At 40.9% G+C, this 19,101-nt stretch overlaps 1 protein-coding gene across 1 annotated transcript in view; it reads right to left on the bottom strand.

The window, feature by feature from the left end:
* Window positions 1–3,688: 3,688 nt before the first annotated feature.
* Window positions 3,689–19,101, bottom strand: part of LOC117515049 — a 28,329-nt gene continuing 12,916 nt past the window's right edge. The window contains exon 3 of the mRNA XM_034175583.1: window positions 3,689–4,130. Within this exon, the coding sequence (XP_034031474.1) occupies window positions 3,903–4,130 (228 nt within the window). The 3' untranslated portion in view covers window positions 3,689–3,902. The remainder of the gene's footprint in view (window positions 4,131–19,101) is intronic.

Genomic DNA, 19,101 nt, shown 5'->3' with positions numbered 1-19,101 from the left:
CGGTCCTTCCGCCTCTGCTGGACCCAGTTTGAGGACCTCCTGTACCGTTCACGCGCGCACATGTAAACAATAAAAAAAAAAAAAAAAGGAGCTCTGCTCCCCCTGCTGTGGGGCTGCTCCTCGCTCTTCCCCAAAAAACTCTGTCATAATTGTGTTTAGAAACCAGTCACCATTTGCTTTATTATACATATGTGTAGTTCATTAATAAAATAATCTCCACAGACGATTCGCTCGCGCATGCACGTGAAAAAAAAAAAAAAGAAACTCTGCTCCTCCTCCTGCGGAGCTGCTGCTCACTCTTCCCCAAAAAACTCTGTCATAATTGTGTTTAGAAACCAGTCACCATTTGTTTTATTACACATCTGTGTAGTTAATAAGTAAAATAATCTCCACGGATGATTCGCGCGCGCGCACATAGACTAAAAAAAAGAGAAAGAAATTCCGCTCCCGCTGCTGCAGGGCTGCTGCTTGCTCCAAAAACTCTGTCATAATTGTGAAATAAGGGACAAAAGAGACATAAGTCCTGCTCACAGGCTGGCTACCAGAGACAGGACATGTTCACATCTTCAGTCAAACTCCAGACATCTCCACGTCACTACATATTCAGTCCCTGATTGGTCATTGCGGTGCAACAAGACAAAAAAGTTCAGATTTTTCAACTTGGGGAGGAGGGCAACGCGACGTGACATGACACAATATTGAGCCACAAACACGCCAATTGCTCAAAATCGGTTCACTCACGTTGCTTCATTCATGTCCATCGCGTCGCGCTGTGTGACTTGGTGCCAAAACGTGTTGTTCCATAGGGATTACATGGCAACCTGTCGCTGCTGTCGCTCGCGTCGCGCCCCTTGTGAACGCGGCATAAGATATCAGGCAGTCTAGCTTCAAGTTCAGTCGTAGTTGAGGAGTTGATGCATCGCCACAGTGATAAATAAGGTTGTTGTTCCACTAAACACGGCAGCGAAAATGTAAATCTAATAAGTGAGTGATCAGAGACCACTGATGCAAGAGGTGTGATGTCAATATTTGTGACAGCAATACCACGTGTGAGAACCAAAACTAAATGTGTACACGGATGACCAGGCCTCATTTAAGGGGAGGACAGCTGTAGGTTTAAGCCAGGTTTCACATATATCTAAGTGATGATCCATAATTAGATCATTAATCAGCAATGATTTTGAGGACAATGATCTTTAGTTAATGAGACCCAGGCTTTTCTCGTCCTGCTTGCCTCTCAGTGTTTTTATGACCACCTGCTTTTTTTTGGACAACACCTCTGCCTGGTGAACTTGTTACTGTTGATTATTCTGGACTCCCTTTTTGTTTACCAAACCCTGCTTGTTTTACCAGTAAACCTTTTTGAACAATTCCACTCTGTGTCTGAGCCTAGTACTTGTGTCCAGCCATTTCATGTAACAAAGCTTGATAGTATGTGCAAGTGCATGTAGAGACCCTGTGCTGACTGCAACCTATGAAATTCCTTGATATGGCAATACATTCTCATACCCAACTCATCTCATATTGATATTTGGTCATAACAAGGGATGCACAATCCTGAATCATCCAAAAGGTGTCAGTGTTCACCAGCTGGCAGCACAGCACCATGTCTTCCTTTTCCCCAACAATGTTCAAAACATGGGTGGGTCAAGGGTTTTGAAATATTTTTTTGAATTTGATATTGCTAATTTGCAATTTGATTTGAGAGCATGTTAATGGTGTGTAATATAGGAAGTGTAAGATGATATAGGACATGTAAGACTAGAGAATGTTGTTTATGTAAAAGATAGAATGTGATGTAAAATGCTTATACTTGATTACTGGGGTCTCAAAATCCAGATTATGGCTATGCAAATTAATCCTTCAACATCGCTTCGGTATACAAGGAAAAAAATACACCATGGCTGACAGCAGCTTCAGCCTTGGTAAGAGATGAGGATCATCTGAATCATCTGAATATTATCTGAATCATCAGAATATTAGAGGAAACACTGATGCAGGTGTTGCTTGACAGAAGCTTCAACAAAAGCTGGGAGCATTTGAAGGTTGTTTGTTTGTTTAATAAATCATATTGTATTTGGTGATGGAGTCTTGTTTTTCAACAGGCAAAAATAATTTTTCTCTTCCAACATCACGATGATGATGTAGTGTTACCTCCCAGTCTGCCAATGAGTTGTTGGTCAGACCAAGACGGTGCCCTATCTGCTACAAAGTCGACAAACGTGTTTGGATTCAGTCCCTCTTTGTGGTGGAGGGACTGGACACTTGAGACTATGCCTGAGTTGCCTTTCTTTCTGGAATGGAAAACCCAGAGTTCCCCTCATCTCAGGGTTAACAAACTCAGAAGAAGAGATAATGTAGGCCAGAGGCCCATTAGTTGGTGCTTATCTCTAAATTCTGTAGCACGAAGCAGATGAAAGTCTATAACTCCCCCTGGACAGGTTGACATTCTGACACATGTTACTTTTACAGTCAAGAGCGATACCCATTTATAACTGGGTGGACTGAGACAATATAGATGAAGTGTCTTATGCTGGTACACTCAAAAATATACATAGCCCCAACTCAAATAAAACATACCCATGCAAGATAATGTAATTTAATTTATTTGGGATTACATATATTTATTAGATGGAATCCAATCCAATGAGGCAGTTTTTTTGAGTGTCTCATACAACAAATGACTCATTGGATGAACTCAGTTCAATTATGGGCAGGATTTCCATGTAATAAATACAGTATATGTAGTCCCAACTAAATTAAATTAAATTATCTTGCATGGATGCACTTTATTTGAGGTGGGGCTACATATATTTATTAGATGGCAATCCTGCTCATAACTGAATTGAATTCATCCAATGCATCATTTTTTGGAGCGGTGGAATGCATCCAATTTCATTGTACTGTTTGTCAGCTATAACAATTACAACTTTTTTTTAAAATTACCTCGACCAATGAGGCCAGACATCACTGCACACTCAAAAAACTAATGCACTGGATGAACTCAATTCAATTATGAGCAACATTTCCATCTAATAAATATATGTAGCCCCAACTCAAATAAAGTGCACCCATGCAAGATCATTTAATTTAATTTAGTTGGGACTATATATACTTATTAGATGGAAAACCTGCCCATACTTGAATTGAGTTCAACCAATGAGTCATTTGTTTGAGTGATCTAATAAATATGTGTAGCCCCAACTCAAATAAAGCACATCCATGCAAGATCATTTAATTTAATTTAGGTGGGGCTATATATACTTATCAGATGGAAAACCTGCCCATAATTGAATTGAGTTCATCCAATGAGTCATTTGTTTGAGTGATCTAATAAATATATGTAGCCCCAACTCAAATAAAGCACATCCATGCAAGATAATTTAATTTAGTTGGGACTATATATACTTATTAGATGGAAAACCTGTCCATAATTTAATTGAGTTCATCCAATGAGTCATTTGTTTGAATGATCTAATAATATGTAGCCCCAACTTAAATAAAACACATCCATGCAAGATAATATAATGTAATTTAGTTGGGACTACATATATTTATTAGATGGAAATCCTACTCATAATTGAATTGAGTTCATCCAATGAGGCATTTTTGAGTGTATTTTTGGATAGATGTTAAAAAGATTATTTTGTATTAATTAGAGTTAAATAATGTTTATTGTATGAAAAACCTATCTACTGCTAATGGAAGATAAACTGGCAAGTCAGTGTGTATTCATTTGGCCTATGATTGACACTAAGTGGTAAATTCTGAGATAATTATAAATAGAATGTCACGTCTCTGACAAAGAAACAATGGAGGGTGTCCGTTACATGCTGTGCTGTGGTTACACTAACCACTGTGTCTGATTACCCAACAGCATGGTTTATGTGTTGGTGTGTATGTCAGCTGAGTGTACAGTATCTGAGTGCCTCTTTTTTCAGCTGCTGTAGTTCTTCATTGAGCCGACTCCTGTCAGCTTCAGCCACCTCCTTATCCCTCTGACACCTGAGGGCCCGGGCCTCTGCTAAGGCTGTGCTTTTCTCGGCCTCTCCCCGGGTCACCGCTGCCTCATCCGCTGCCCGTGAACACAGCGATGCCCTCTGCTGGCTTTGAAACAGCTTCTGCTTCAGCTGGTGGGGTCACAGAGAGAACGGACGTGGTGAGGGAATGGTTGTTTTGTTGTAACATGAAGAGTAACAATGAGCTGCTTTGTCATCTGGGCCAACTACCTTTCCACTCTTCATCCCCTTCATAGCTGTTCTCAGTTCATCCTCACTAATCCGTTACACTGCCTGATTCGCTGTCTGCACATCATCCAACCTTCTGTCACTGTCATTTTCTTCATTCATCAGGTTCTTATCGTACCCGCTCCACCTTCTCAACACACTCTCCTCGGTTGTCAGCAGGTTACTGACTGCATCCTTTATCACCCTAACCTGCTGCACATCCTTCTGCCCTTTGATCACCATGCGTTCATCTTTGGGTACACTCTCTACCACTGCATTTAAGTCACTCCGGAAATCTTTTCTCCATCTTGCAACTGACTTGTGTGGCATATGCACTGATAACAGTCCAGGCTTGTGAGAATTGTGCATTTTTGCATATTTATGCATCTTTAAATTTTTGCCAAAGTGTTTTGCGTGAGGTATGAATTAGACTGTTTTGAAGACTCACATTAAATGTCGTAAAAAAAAAAAAAATCATCTTACGACAATCATATGCTTATACAGCACTACCATGAATGGGCGGGAATTGCCATAAAGTGGTCAAACTTTAAAAAAAAAAAAAAACTTACTTTGTAATTTTGCCAAACTGCAGCCAAACAAAATTAGCCCAAATCTGCAGAAAGACAATAAAAAGGGATGAAAGTGGTGATTTGGATGCCAGAGACATTGACAGAGAAGCAGGCATCAGGTACCCATGGGGTTGGATGTTTGTAAGATCCAGGTAAGTTGCTCTCTGCTTCTTTCTTCAGTAATTTATTGTTTAAAGGACATGTCACACGTTATTTAATGTGCCGTTTAGCAATACATCAAAGTATTCATGTTTGTAAGTCTATCTGTACACATGCGGTAATAATTAGTGGTTGCTGATGTATTTTATTGATAATTATTAGTGATGGAGAAACCAAAGCATTTTGAACAACTGAATCAATATGAAGCAATTGTGTTGAAATGGTTCAGTCTTTCAAAGCATTTGATACAATTAAATATGGCGACATCTGCTGGCTAATCTTTAACATAGCACTTGCATGGATCAACAAAGGGCAAGATGTCAAGAAACAGTGAGGCACTCCTATGTATGTTTAATAATAAAGGTTCTATGTGCATCTTGAAATTTTTGGCTATATTTTCACTTTAAGACATTAATAATATACTTGTGTTATAATGTGATTGTGCCATCATAAAATACCGCATGTAATAGAGCTTTAAATTGTGAAATGTTTGTGCAACTAGAGACTGTTATGACCATAGTTGTACAAAATGGATTTGGGGGCTTCAAAGGTTTTTATTTAAAAACAAGATCATTTCAGCAGTGTTAAGCTATAGTCTGTCCCGCTTCTTCATTACTACCTCACCAGTTTTAGAGAAGACTCTCTCACACGGCCACAGCAGTTGCTGCCATATAAAGACAGATTTTGTCCAGCTTGTAAAGAGTTGGATAAACAGCTGTCTCCATCTTTCCTATCTCTAGAAGAAACAAAAGCATGAATCAGGGTCTCAGCATCAGCCATAGACAGGATGGGGCGGATCCTCGCTATATTTCGCAGATGGAAAAAAGCAGTCCTAGTAGCATCCCTGATGTGGAGGTCAAACGACAACGTGGGATCAAAAATTACCCCAAGGTTCCTCATTTTGTCCGTATGATGTATGACAATACGAACCCAGGGCGAGCGCCAGCTGGTCAAACTGATGTTGATGTCTTGCTGGACCAAGAACCATCATTTCAGTCTTATCAAAGTTTAAAAGTAGGAAGTTACTAGACATCCTTCTCACTGATAGAAGACAGTCCTCCAGGGATTTTATGGGAGTGAGATTTCCTGCAGTTTTCAGCATGTACAACTGAGTATCATCAGTGTAACAATGAAAGGCAATCCCAAAACACCGCAGTATATGCCCAAGGGGTGCTACATACAGGGAGAAAAGCAAGGTCCCTGTGGAACCTAAAATCTCATGTCACCAAGGTCAGAGGTAGTTCCATTATACAAGACACATTGAGAACGATTAATGCCCTTGGCTTTGGATAGCATAACCACAAAGACTGCTTGGAAGAAAATGTCCTAGAGATCAGAATGCTCTGAGACACACTGCATGAGAATTACGTCTTGGACAGTCACTGCAGAAAGAACAAAGGTAAGTAAGTACCAGCAAACCAAGCAACTAGTCCAGAAAAGGATATGCAAGATGAAAACACCTTGTGGGAGAAAAAAATAAAAATCAAAAGAGCTGCAAGCTGCAGCTGATGCCCACAACATGAAAACCTTCCACGAAGGCCTTAGAGCTGAATATAGACCCACAAACACAGGTGCCAGCTCTGTGCAAACGGCAGATGAAACAAACCTCCTGAAAGACAACAACGACATCCTGTCGCATTGGGCAGAAAATTTCAACGTGCTCCTCCACAGGGAATCTATCATTTCTGATGAGGCCATTGCAGCTCTCCTGCAGCTAACAGTAAAGCATACGTTAAGTACAGAAAGCCCTGAAGCAGACAAACCACCAGCAGCACATGGTATTCAGGCTAATATCTACAAATATGGAGGAGATGTGTTGGAAGGTAGACTTTACATCCTATTCCATTTAATCAAGAAGGAAGGCCAGGTCCCCCAAGACTTTGGAGACACATAAAGTGTCCACATATATATATATATATATATATATATATATATACATAAAAGAGGAAGGGAGACGAGTCATGCTGCGACAACGACCGAAGAATCACCCGTATCACATTGACTAGACTCACCAACCATGTATTGACACCATCATCCCAGAGGACCAGTGTGGCTTCTGGTCAGGCAGGGGAACATGTGACATGGTGCTTGCTATTCATCAGTTACAAGAGAATGTTGGGAGCAGAATAAAGTGCTCCACCTGGTCTTCACAGATGTGACAAAAACATTTGACTCCATAAACAGGAATGGTCTGTGGGAGGTTTTCCACAAATTTGGCCACCCATCATCATTTCATGGTGGCATGCAGTCCAAAGTATAGGAAAATCCTGACATCTCTGATCCATTTCCGGTGAAAAATAGGCTGCATCCTGCCACCCCCCTCCCCCCCCTTTCAAACTTCTTTCCTGCTAAGTTGCTTGATGCTTACAAGGACTGTGAGACAGGGGTGTCTACATCCAATTTCACACAGAGGGTAAGCTCGTCAATGTAAGGAGGTTCCAGGCCAGGTCCACGATGTTCGATGTTCTTTGATCATGCAAGTGTCTGGCTGAGAGTAGTGATCATGCTAGTTTGATAGTTTGTTCCAAGACACATTTAGTGCCTTGGAAGTGTTCATGTGTCAACCCCTAACTTGCACGCACAAAACCGTGTAGGACAGTAAACTTCTCAAACTTGTTGTAAATGGTGCGTGGTTTTGTGCAAGTGCACAAATAAAATTTAGAAATGTTCAAAAGCTCCATTATGCATTAATTCCACAAACTTCACATGAACATTGCACAAACAATTAAAAAAACTTCATGTGAGTACGAGTGATTACGTCAGAGTGCAGTTCATCTGATTGATTTTAATGAGATGTTAAATCTATCATAAACAGACTTTTACAGCTACTCATAAGAAGTAATGAACATGCAACTGTTTTGCCAAATCATTACAATATAAACATTACAAATAATTATCTTTTAGTCGGTTCCAAATACATTCTCCACTTCATGAAGCGCATGTGAGAGAGAGACAGAGAGATAAAGAGAGAGAGAGAGAGAGAGAAACCGCAGCTGGAACAAGCAATTAGAGGTGTTTTCGACAGCCAAACTCTCAGAGGAAATGATTAAACCACTACGATACAATTATTTTACATAGGCAGTGTCCAGTGCACAAAGCACGGGACACTGCGCTTTGTGAGCTGCACACAGCTGTGCGCGGGACACTGCCATCCAGCTGGGAACACAGCGGATGGGAATGTCACAACAAAGTGCATGCAAGTAAGCGGATCAACATCGTGTAAGTGTCAAGGCACCTTTACCATTCACCGATGACTGTCCACTTGCTACACACACACAAGGATATACAGTTCATAACGGACAAATTTGCTGCTTACTGCAAGCAGTTCAAACTGACCATCTCAGCAAAACTGAGTCTATGTACCAAGCAGCACCATTGCAGCCCCCAGGTATTACATCACCTCCCACCGTCAAGACTGACAACATAGACATTAAGTATGTTGACCAGTTCTGTTACTTGGACAGCACAAACTGCATACATAGATGCAGAAGTAGCGCAGTGCAAGGTTTAGGCAGACTCATAAACAGACTTTGTAATGACAAGGGCATTAAGCTTAGCACCAAAGAGGTCACCTACAGAGCCATCGTCCTGAGCACCTTACTCTACTGCTGCTAATCCTGGACAACTTACCATTGCCACATCCTGCTGAGCAGTTTCACCAAAGATCCCTGAGGAAAATCATGAATATAAAGTGACAAGGCAATGTTTCCAACCAAGAGGTCATGGAGAGATGTGGACTGCCCAACATTGGGTGGGTGATAGTGTAGTTTGCATGAAGGACTCTCGAATGCCCAAGATGTGCTATATGGTCAGCTGAAAGAGGGCCAGTGTACACCTGGAAGACCGTGCCAATGGTTCAAAGACAACTTCAAAGTGAATCTAAAAGCCTGTGATGTTGACATTGCTGTCGGGGAAGTACTACATGCCCTTGATCACCCACACTGGAGACATCTTTGCTCTACTGGCATCAAACATAAGGGAACACTGACTATCAGAGGTGGGAGTAAGTCACCATCAAGTCACTCTCAAGTCATGAATCGTCAAGTCTCAAGTCATAGTGAGAGCCAAGTGTTTGACAGCTGACTTAAGACTTGCCTTGGGACTTGCAGATTGATGACTTGAGAATGGCTTGACAGTGACTTTGTCCCACTTCTACTGACTATCAAGAACAAATGAGAGTGGTCCAAGCAGGATGCACCTTCAGGAGAAGTCTTCTTGTTCAACATCTGCAGGAAACCTTGTGCCTCAAGAGTCAGCCTCTGTTCTCATATCAGGACTCATAACCGTTAGCCTGTTCTCTACTCATCTGTCAGCTAGACAGGAGACACATTATCATGTCTACCTTTCTCATTTCCATCATATCAGCCAACTCTCTCTCCATTTAATAGTCATACTGCCAACATTCAAAGTCATCACTCAATTTTTTTGAGCCCTGCCTTCTGCAGACAGATTTATCATACATTACTACACTGTTTGTATTCATTAATGATTTGTGTGAATGTAGTCCAAGACACATTTAGTGACTTGGAAATGTTCATGTATCAACCCCTGACTTTGCCATTACCTATGCAACGTGTTTAATTTATATCATACTGTAGAGATTTCTTTTGGTTTGAGTTTAAAATTGTCATATGGCAAGGAGGCGTGAGAGAGGATGGATACAGTTGCAGACTCTCAGACGGTAGTGTAGGAATAATCGAAAGGCTTTATCAGGTAAACGGGCAGAGGTATGGTACCACCCCAATTCCAATGAAGTTCAGACATTGTGTAAGATGTAAATAAAAACAGAATACAATGATCTGTAAATCCTCTTCAACCTATATTCAATTGAATACACCATAAAGACAAGATATTTAATGTTCAAACTGATAAACTTTGTTGTTTTTGTGCCAATATTTGCTCATTTTGAAATGAATGCCTGCAACACGTTTCAAAAAAGTTGGGACGGGGCAACAAAAGACTGGGAAAATTGATGAATGCTCAAAGAACACCTAATTGGAAACAGATATGTCATGATTGGGTATAAAAAGAGCATCCCCAAAAAGCTCAGCCATTCACAAGCAAAGATGGGGCGAGGATCACCACTTTGTGAACAACTGCATGAAAAAATAGTCCATCAGTTTAAGAACAATGTTTCTCAATGTTCAATTGCAAGGAATTTAGGGATTCCATCATCTACAGTCCATAATGTAATCAGAAGATTCAGAGAATCTGGAGAACTTTCTACACGTAAGCGGTAAGGCCAAAAATTAACATTGACTGCCTGTGACCTTCAGTCCCTCAGGTGGCACTGCATTAAAAACAGACATCATTGTGCAAAGGATCTTACCGCGTGAGCTCAGGAACACTTCAGAAAACCATTGTCAGTTAACACAGTTTGTCACTACATCTACAAGTGCAAGTTAAAACTCTACCATGCTTCCGGGATGACGTCACCCTGAGAGGATCGAAACTTAAGAGCTCCCAGTGAAACTTTCCTAATATTGTACTTTTAATGACATTAATACTGCCACATTATCAAAACTAAGCCACTGGCAACTCGATAAGATGTCCTCCAAAAAGGTGACCGCGGAAAATGTTGATAAGAAGACCTCCAAGGGTGCTTTGCAACTTTGGAGTCAAGCTAACACCAAAGCTAAAGCTAACCCAACAGCTAATGCTAGCAGTGCACGTGGTACAGAGACTCCCCCGGCTGTCCCTACAGCTGAGCAGAGCTGCCCGTTTGACTTGTCCCAGCTAACAGCTAATATCAAAGAGACGGTTGTTGAAGAGATGATGAATGTTATCACGGGCAAACTGGACACAATCCAAGCTACTCTCGATAACAGTACTGTTGTGTGGGCTGCTGAAGAGGAGGTACTGCTGGCCCACCACCACAAGATGGTGCCCTGCTTGAAGTGCGGGCTTCCAGCTGTCACTCATCCACTACACATCACCACCACCATAAAGGCCGGACTGCAACTCCACCTCCCTGCCGAGAAATCAGCTACCAATCAGGTAATTTCTCTGCTAAGCTTAACTGTGACTAATAGTCTGATCTCATTTGCAGCCGTTTTCCTGTGACGTGTTCCGTATCTGTTGAATTGGCGTTTGGTGTGGACTGCGACGGCTTCGCCTCACACCCCAAACCAGATAAGTGGTTTCATAGGAGATGTACGAGTGTGTGATTGGAGGTGGAGGTTCTCCCTCCTAACTAAACACTGACTGTGGGATTACTGAGTGTGCGAACTCACACTCATCAGTACTGTCTCTGTTCTCTGCCAGCAGTACCGGGTCTGACTGCTGAAGACAGTGGCCACCTGGGGCGCAGGGCTTGGCGGCTCCGGTGTTCTTCAGATCCGTTGGTGGTGGAAGCTGTGTGGGATCCGGCTCTTCTCTCGCCAGACGTCTTCTATCGTCGAGCCTGCCCACACGTCACCTTGTGTATAATTGACATTCCACCATATTGTTATTGTCTGTACTTCGTTGTGCGATTCACAACATTAAATTGTTACTTTTTGGCTTATCCATTGTCCGTTCATTAACGCCCCCTGTTGTGGGTCCGTGTCACGACACTTTCACAACAAGTACAAGGCGCTTGGATGAGGCAGAATCACGCATATCTGTCGTGGAAGACACTATCGCTGACATGGAGGTCAGGCTGCTGCGTGTAGAGAGCAGGCTCGAGGAGCTCACAAATCGGATGGATAATCAGGAATTGAGAAGCCGTACAGACAATCTCCGAATCTTCGGAGTGAGTGAGGGGACTGAGGGGAAAGATGCGCTCTCCTTTTTTGAAACCTGGCTCCCTGCACTTTTAAAAATGGAAACTAAAAAGGGAAGAATCCGATTGGACCGCTGCCACAGAAGTACCGGGTCACCGAGACCAGGCGCACCGAGAGCAGTCATAATGAAGCTGCATTACTCCACAGATAAGATGAAGGTGCTCAGTCTCAGCAAGGGGAAGGAGCTAATCTATGAGGGAGCAAGGATAACCATTCTCCAAGACTTCCCACAACAAATCAGACAACAGAGGCAAAGTTTCAACGCAGCGTGCCAGATGTTGATTGACAAGAAAGTCAGATTCAGGATGCTCTACCCTGCGACTCTGCGCTTCTCTCATAACGGTAAAGTGCTCTCATTTGACTGTCCAGAAGAAGCCTCAAGGGAAATAGCAGCGATGGATGTCATGTGAGTAATACAACAGTAGAGCCAGTGGCCAATTTTGTTATTATTGATATTATATTGACATTATTGAAAAAATAAGTGGCTAATCTTATTTTATGGTTATCATTATTTTTTATTATTTTAAACTGAAAGTTTTATGGGGGTGTGTGAGTGCTAATGTTGATGGGATCGTGTTTCTTCAGCGTGCGCTCACAGCAAGTTTTGTATCCTCCCAGTCCTGCGGAGCCTGAACTGTTGTTGAGGACTGTTCTACCTCTGTGTGTGTTACTGGGCTTGTTTACAAAGATTAACAGAAGAAACGTGAATATACAGCCCAAAGTGTTTTTGTTGTTCTTGTTCGTCTTGTGTTTTGATTTTTTGAGCAGATCTGAGCACTTCATGTTTATCCAAACTTTTTTTTTTTTTATCTACTTTGCCTATCTAGCACAATATACTAAACTATGGTGATTTGGAATGAGTGTTACAAAGTATATTTCATTGAACATTAAAGGGATAAATAATGCCATTAAACGAAAGAAACTGCTAACCTGGTTTAAGAAGGAGAATGCAAATATAGCTCTACTTCAAGAAACGCACCTTACAGACATAGAGCACCAACAACTTAAAAGGGAATGGGTGGGACAGGTGTACTATTCATCATTTTCATCAAATAAAAGAGGGGTGGCAATATTGATTAATAAAAACACCCCATTCACCATGACAAAATGCCTCAAAGATGATCAGGGGAGACATGTATTCATCATTGGAACATTATATGGATAAACTATCCTTATTGGCTGTATTTATGCACTAAATGTTTATCTCAGAGAATCCATCCATCCATCCATTTTCTTCCGCTTTATCCAGAGTCGGGTCGCGGGGGCAGCAGCTCAAGCAAAGCCGCCCAGACCTCCCGATCCACACACACCTCCCCCAGCTCTTCCGGGCGGACCCCAAGGTGTTCCCAAGCCAGCCGAGAGATGTAGTCCCTCCAGCGTGTCCTGGGTCTTCCCCGGGGCCTCCTCCCAATGGGACGTGCCCGGAACACCTCTCCAGCGAAGCATCCAGGGGGCATCCGGAAAAGATGCCCGAGCCACCTCACCTGATTCCTTTCGATGTGGAGGAGCAGAGAATTTTACTCAAAACTCATAGCAGAATTGTCCACTAACCTTACCACATTCAGTATCATTGCAGGAGATCGAAATTGTCCCTTGGACCCAGAGACGGACCAGAAGCCACCTTCTAAAAATTTATTTTCCAAAATGAGAGAAGCTACCAAAGGGCTGTTATCAGATCTGCAGTTGATTGATGTATGGAGAGTCCTTCACCCAGGTGACAAAGATTACATGTTTTATTCAAACCCTCATCAAAGCTTCTCCCAAACTGACTATTTTTTAATATCGAGATTGGTACTGGACAGAGTATGCTCATGTGATATTGGCACATGACTATTGTCTGATCATGCAGATGTCCAAATGGTTGTATTACCCCCACAAACTCTTCCGACAGCACATAATTGCCGATTGAACCCTTCACTTTAAATAATCCAAAATTTGTGTCTTTCATCAAATAACAAACTGACCTCTTTCTCTCAAGTAATGATAATGAGGATACTAATCCATCAACACTCTGAGAAACTTTAAAAGCCTTTTTACGTGGAACTATCATTTCTTATAGTTCTGCAAGAAAAAAAGAAGCTTTGAAACAACAACTAAACTTATAAAAAGAATTGACAGCTCTTGAAAATCAACTCAAGCTAAATTTTTCATTGTCTCTGCTTAAATCAAATCAAATCAAATCAATTTTATTTAAATAGCGCCAAAATCACAACAAACAGTTGCCCCAAGGCGCTTTATATTGTAAGGCAAAAGCCATACAATAATTACAGAAAAACCCCAACGGTCAAAACGACCCCCTGTGAGCAAGCACTTGGCGACATTGGGAAGGAAAAACTCCCTTTTAACAGGAAGAAACCTCCAGCAGAACCAGGCTCAGGGAGGGGCAGTCTTCTGCTGGGACTGGTTGGGGCTGAGGGGAGAGAATCAGGAAAAAGACATGCTGTGGAAGAGAGCAGAGATCAATCACTAATGATTAAATGCAGAGTGGTGCATACAGAGCAAAAAGAGAAAGAAACACTCAGTGCATCATGGGAACCCCCCAGCAGTCTAAGTCTATAGCAGCATAACTAAGGGATGGTTCAGGGTCACCTGATCCAGCCCTAACTATAAGCTTTAGCAAAAAGGAAAGTTTTAAGCCTAATCTTAAAAGTAGAGAGGGTGTCTGTCTCCCTGATTTGAATTGGGAGCTGGTTCCACATGAGAGGAGCCTGAAAGCTGAAGGCTCTGCCTCCCATTCTACTCTTACAAACCCTAGGAACTACAAGTAAGCCTGCAGTCTGAGAGTGAAGCGTTCTATTGGGGTGATATGGTACTATGAGGTCCCTAAGATAAGATGGGACCTGATTATTCAAAACCTTATAAGTAAGAAGAAGAATTTTAAATTCTATTCTAGAATTAACAGGAAGCCAATGAAGAGAGGCCAATATGGGTGAGATATGCTCTCTCCTTCTAGTCCCCATCAGTACTCTAGCTGCAGCATTTTGAATTAACTGAAGGCTTTTCAGGGAACTTTTAGGACAACCTGATAATAATGAATTACAATAGTCCAGCCTAGAGGAAATAAATGCATGAATAGCATCACTCTGAGACAAAACCTTTCTAATTTTAGAGATATTGCGCAAATGCAAAAAAGCAGTCCTACATATTTGCTTAATATGCGCATTGAAGGACATATTCTGATCAAAAATGACTCCAAGATTTCTCACAGTATTACTAGAGGTCAGGGTAATGCCATCCAGAGTAAGGATCTGGTTAGACACCATGTTTCTAAGATTTGTGGGGCCAAGTACAATAACTTCAGTTTTATCTGAATTTAAAAGCAGGAAATTAGAGGTCATCCATGTCTTTATGTCTGTAAGACATTCCTGCAGTTTAACTAATTGGTGTGTGTCCTCTGGCTTCATGGATAGATAAAGCTGGGTATCATCTGCGTAACAATGAAAATGTAAGCAATGCTTTCTAATAATACTGCCTAAGGGAAGCATGTATAAAGTGAATAAAATTGGTCCTAGCACAGAACCATGTGGAACTCCATAATTAACCTGTCTGTGAAGAAGACTCCCCATTTACATGAACAAATTATAATCTATTAGATAAATATGATTCAAACCACCGCAGCGCAGTGCCTTAATGCCTAATACCTATGGCATGCTCTAATCTCTGTAATAAAATTTTATGGCCAACAGTATGAAAAGCAGCACTGAGGTCTAACAGGACAAGCACAGAGATGAGTCCACTGTCTGAGGCCATAAGAAGATCATTTGTAACCTTCACTAATGCTGTTTCTGTACTATGATGAATTCTAAAACCTGACTGAAACTCTTCAAATAGACCATTCCTCTGCAGATGATCAGTTAGCTGTTTTACAACTACCCTTTCAAGGATTTTTGATAGAAAAGGAAGGCTGGAGATTGGCCTATAATTAGCTAAGATAGCTGGGTCAAGTGATGGCTTTTTAAGTAATGGTTTAATTACTGCCACCTTAAAAGCCTGTGGTACATAGCCAACTAATAAAGATAGATTGATCATATTTAAGATCAAAGCATTAATTAATGGTAGGGCTTCCTTGAGCAGCCTGGTAGGAATGGGGTCTAATAGACATGTTGATGGTTTGGAGGAAGTAACTAATGAAAATAACTCAGACAGAACAATCGGAGAGAAAGAGTCTAACCAAATACCAGCATTACTGAAAGCAGCCAAAGATAATGATATGTCTTTGGGATGGTTATGAGTAATTTTTGTCTAATAGTTAAAATTTTATTAGCAAAGAAAGTCATGTTGTTCTTATTTTCTTCAATTAGTGATGAGTAGTAAGATGTCCTAGCTTTACGGAGGGCTTTTTTTTATAGAGCAACAGACTCTTTTTCCAGGCTAAGTGAAGATCTTCTAAATTAGTGAGACGCCATTTCCTCTCCAACTTACGGGTTATCTGCTTTAAGCTGTGAGTTTGTGAGTTATACCATGGAGTCAGGCACTTCTGATTTAAGGCTCTCTTTTTCAGAGGAGCTACAGCATCCAAAGTTGTGCTCAATGAGGAGATGACGAGATAATCTATCTCACTCACAGAGTTTAGGTAGCTACTCTGCACTGTGTTGGTATATGGCATTGGAGAACATAACAAAGAAGGAATCATATCCTTAAACCTAGTTACAGCGCTTTCTGAAAGACTTCTAGTGTAATGAAACTTATTCCCCACTGCTGGGTAGTCCATTAAAGTAAATGTAAATGTTATTAAGAAATGATCAGACAGAAGGGGGTTTTCAGGGAATACTGTTAAGTCTTCAATTTCCATACCATAAGTCAGAACAAGATCTAAAGTATGGTTAAAGTGGTGGGTGGACTCATTTACATTTTGAGCGAAGCCAATTGAGTCTAATAATAGATTAAATGCAGTGTTGAGGCTGTCATTCTCAGCATCTATGTGGATGTTAAAATCGCCCACTATAATTATCTTATCTGAGCTAAGCACTAAGTCAGACAAAAGGTCTGAAAATTCACAGAGAAACTCACAGTAACGACCAGGTGAACGAGAGATAACAACAAATAAAACTGGTTTTTGGGACTTCCAATTTGGATGGACAAGACTAAGAGTCAAGCTTTCAAATGAATTAAAGCTCTGTCTGGGTTTTTGATTAATTAATAAGCTGGAGTGGAAGATTGCTGCTAATCCACCCCCTCGGCCTGTGCTACGAGCACTCTGACAGTTAGTGTGACTCGGTGGTGTTGACTCATTTAAACTAACATATTCATCCTGCTGTAACCAGGTTTCTGTAAGGCAGAAGCTACTTGTTCATCCTTAAATCAGTTATTGACTCAGAAGACGGAGGCTACTGTTTTCTATGCTAGGCATAGATTGTTCGAGATGGGTGATAAGCCTGGAAAAGTGCTAGCACGATTGGCGGCTGGCAGACAGGACACCTATGCGATATCCTCTTTAAAAGATGACAAGGGTAAAAATTATTACGAAAGTGATAAGTTGGTTAATTTAATGGAGGACTATTATAGAAAGCTGTATACTTCCGAATCATCTGTTCCTCCTCACACTATAAATGAATTTCTTTGTAAACTTAATCTACCAACCTTATCACAGGATGACCAGGAAATTACTGGGGGAACCAATAACAAAGGAAGAGGTTACTTTTGCAATTAAAAGCTTGCAGAGTGGAAAAACTGGAGGACCAGATGGTTATGGACCAATTGTTTCAGGAGCAATTAACTGAGCCGCTCTTAAAAATGTATGTGCTTATTGGCTCTCTCCCACCCACCTTGTACTCCGCAAATATCTCCCTAATTCACAAAAAAGGTAAACCAACTGATCAATGCAACTCTTATCGCCCCATTAGTCTGATTAATGTTGACAGTAAAATATTTTCTAAAGTAATGTCAAAAAGATTAGAAAACTATCTTCCAATACTTATTAAGCCTGATCAAACGGGTTTCATTAAAAACTGATTATCTCAGACTAATATGCGTAAACTTCTCAGCGTTATTGAACATTCTATTACAAACCAAAAACAGGGTCTGGTAGTATCACTCAATGCGTAGAAAGCATTCGACCGCGTCAAGTGGACTTGTTTGCTGTATTGGAAAAGTTTGGGTTGGGAGAAGGTTTTACTAATATGATTAAGTTGCTGTATCATTCTCCTAGAGCTAGTGTTATAGTAAACGGTATTAGGTCACAAGAATTTCTATTGGGGAGATCTACAAGACAGGGAGACCCGATTTCTCCACAAATTTTCGCTTTGGCAATTGAACCATTGGCTGAGGCCATTCGAAATGAGAGAAGTATATTAGGTTACCAAATAAAAGGGATTGAATATAAAATCGTACTATATGCAGACGATGATTTGCTTTTTGTCACTGAACCTGAGATATCCATACCAACTGTGATGTCTGTTTTACAACATTTTGGCTCTTTGTCGGGCTATAAAGTAAATATGGCTAAATCTATTACCATGCCTTTAGGAAATCAAACTATGATGCAGAACTTCCTGTTTGCCTGGTCCATTTCTGGGTTCAAATATTTAGGGATGCAGGTCTCACTTAATATCAAACGTATTTTCAAAAGTAATGTTGATGGTGTTCATAACAACATAAAAAAGATCTCATTAGATGGATGGATCTTCCAATATCCTGGATGGGTAGAATTCATTTAATTAAGATGAATGTCTTACCACGCCTTCTTTTCCCACTACAAATGCTCCCAATACTCCTTACCAGGAAACTTAATAAAGAAATAAAGCGAGATCTGTCACATTTTATTTGGAAAGGGAAGAAGGCCAGATTGAGTTTTAAAACTTTACAACTTCCTAGAGAAGAAGAGGGACTTGCTCTTCCCAACATTTTACATTATCAAGGGCGTAGGTTTCTCAGCTTTGGTAGGGACAATACCACCCCCCCCGGCCCCCCTGCCCACCACCACCACCCCCTAACCCACTCATACCATTAGACGCACAAGTACAGCATAATACATAACATATGATGACATAATGCTGAATAATTTAACACTTTATTTACAATATTAAGCGTGTAGGCAAACAAACAAATAGCTTAAATAACAAAATTGCACCCAAAATCACGAATCTATTCGATAGGCCTACACCTGAGAGAACAAGACAACAAAAAAATACTTGTGGAGCTAACAAAAAAAAAAAAAAAGTTTTTGCAACCAAGATGTATAATCTATTCTCTTCATCAATAATGCAGTTGTAGTTATCTGGCAACCTAATAAAAAAAAAAAAGGGATTTCCAATGATATATATGGTGTATTACGGTAAACGAAGCCTGTGATGTCATAACGCAGAGGAAAAACACAAAAGTTTCACACTAATGCGCCGCTGATTCTCATTACCGTAAGTTCTCATGTAAGCCCTCACTCTGAAA

Source organism: Thalassophryne amazonica, chromosome 8 (genome assembly GCF_902500255.1).
Source record: "Thalassophryne amazonica chromosome 8, fThaAma1.1, whole genome shotgun sequence".
In the NCBI taxonomy this organism is placed as follows: domain Eukaryota; kingdom Metazoa; phylum Chordata; class Actinopteri; order Batrachoidiformes; family Batrachoididae; genus Thalassophryne; species Thalassophryne amazonica.
The sequence above is the reverse complement of the archived record's forward strand: the minus strand, read 5'-3'. Positions and strand labels throughout refer to the sequence as shown.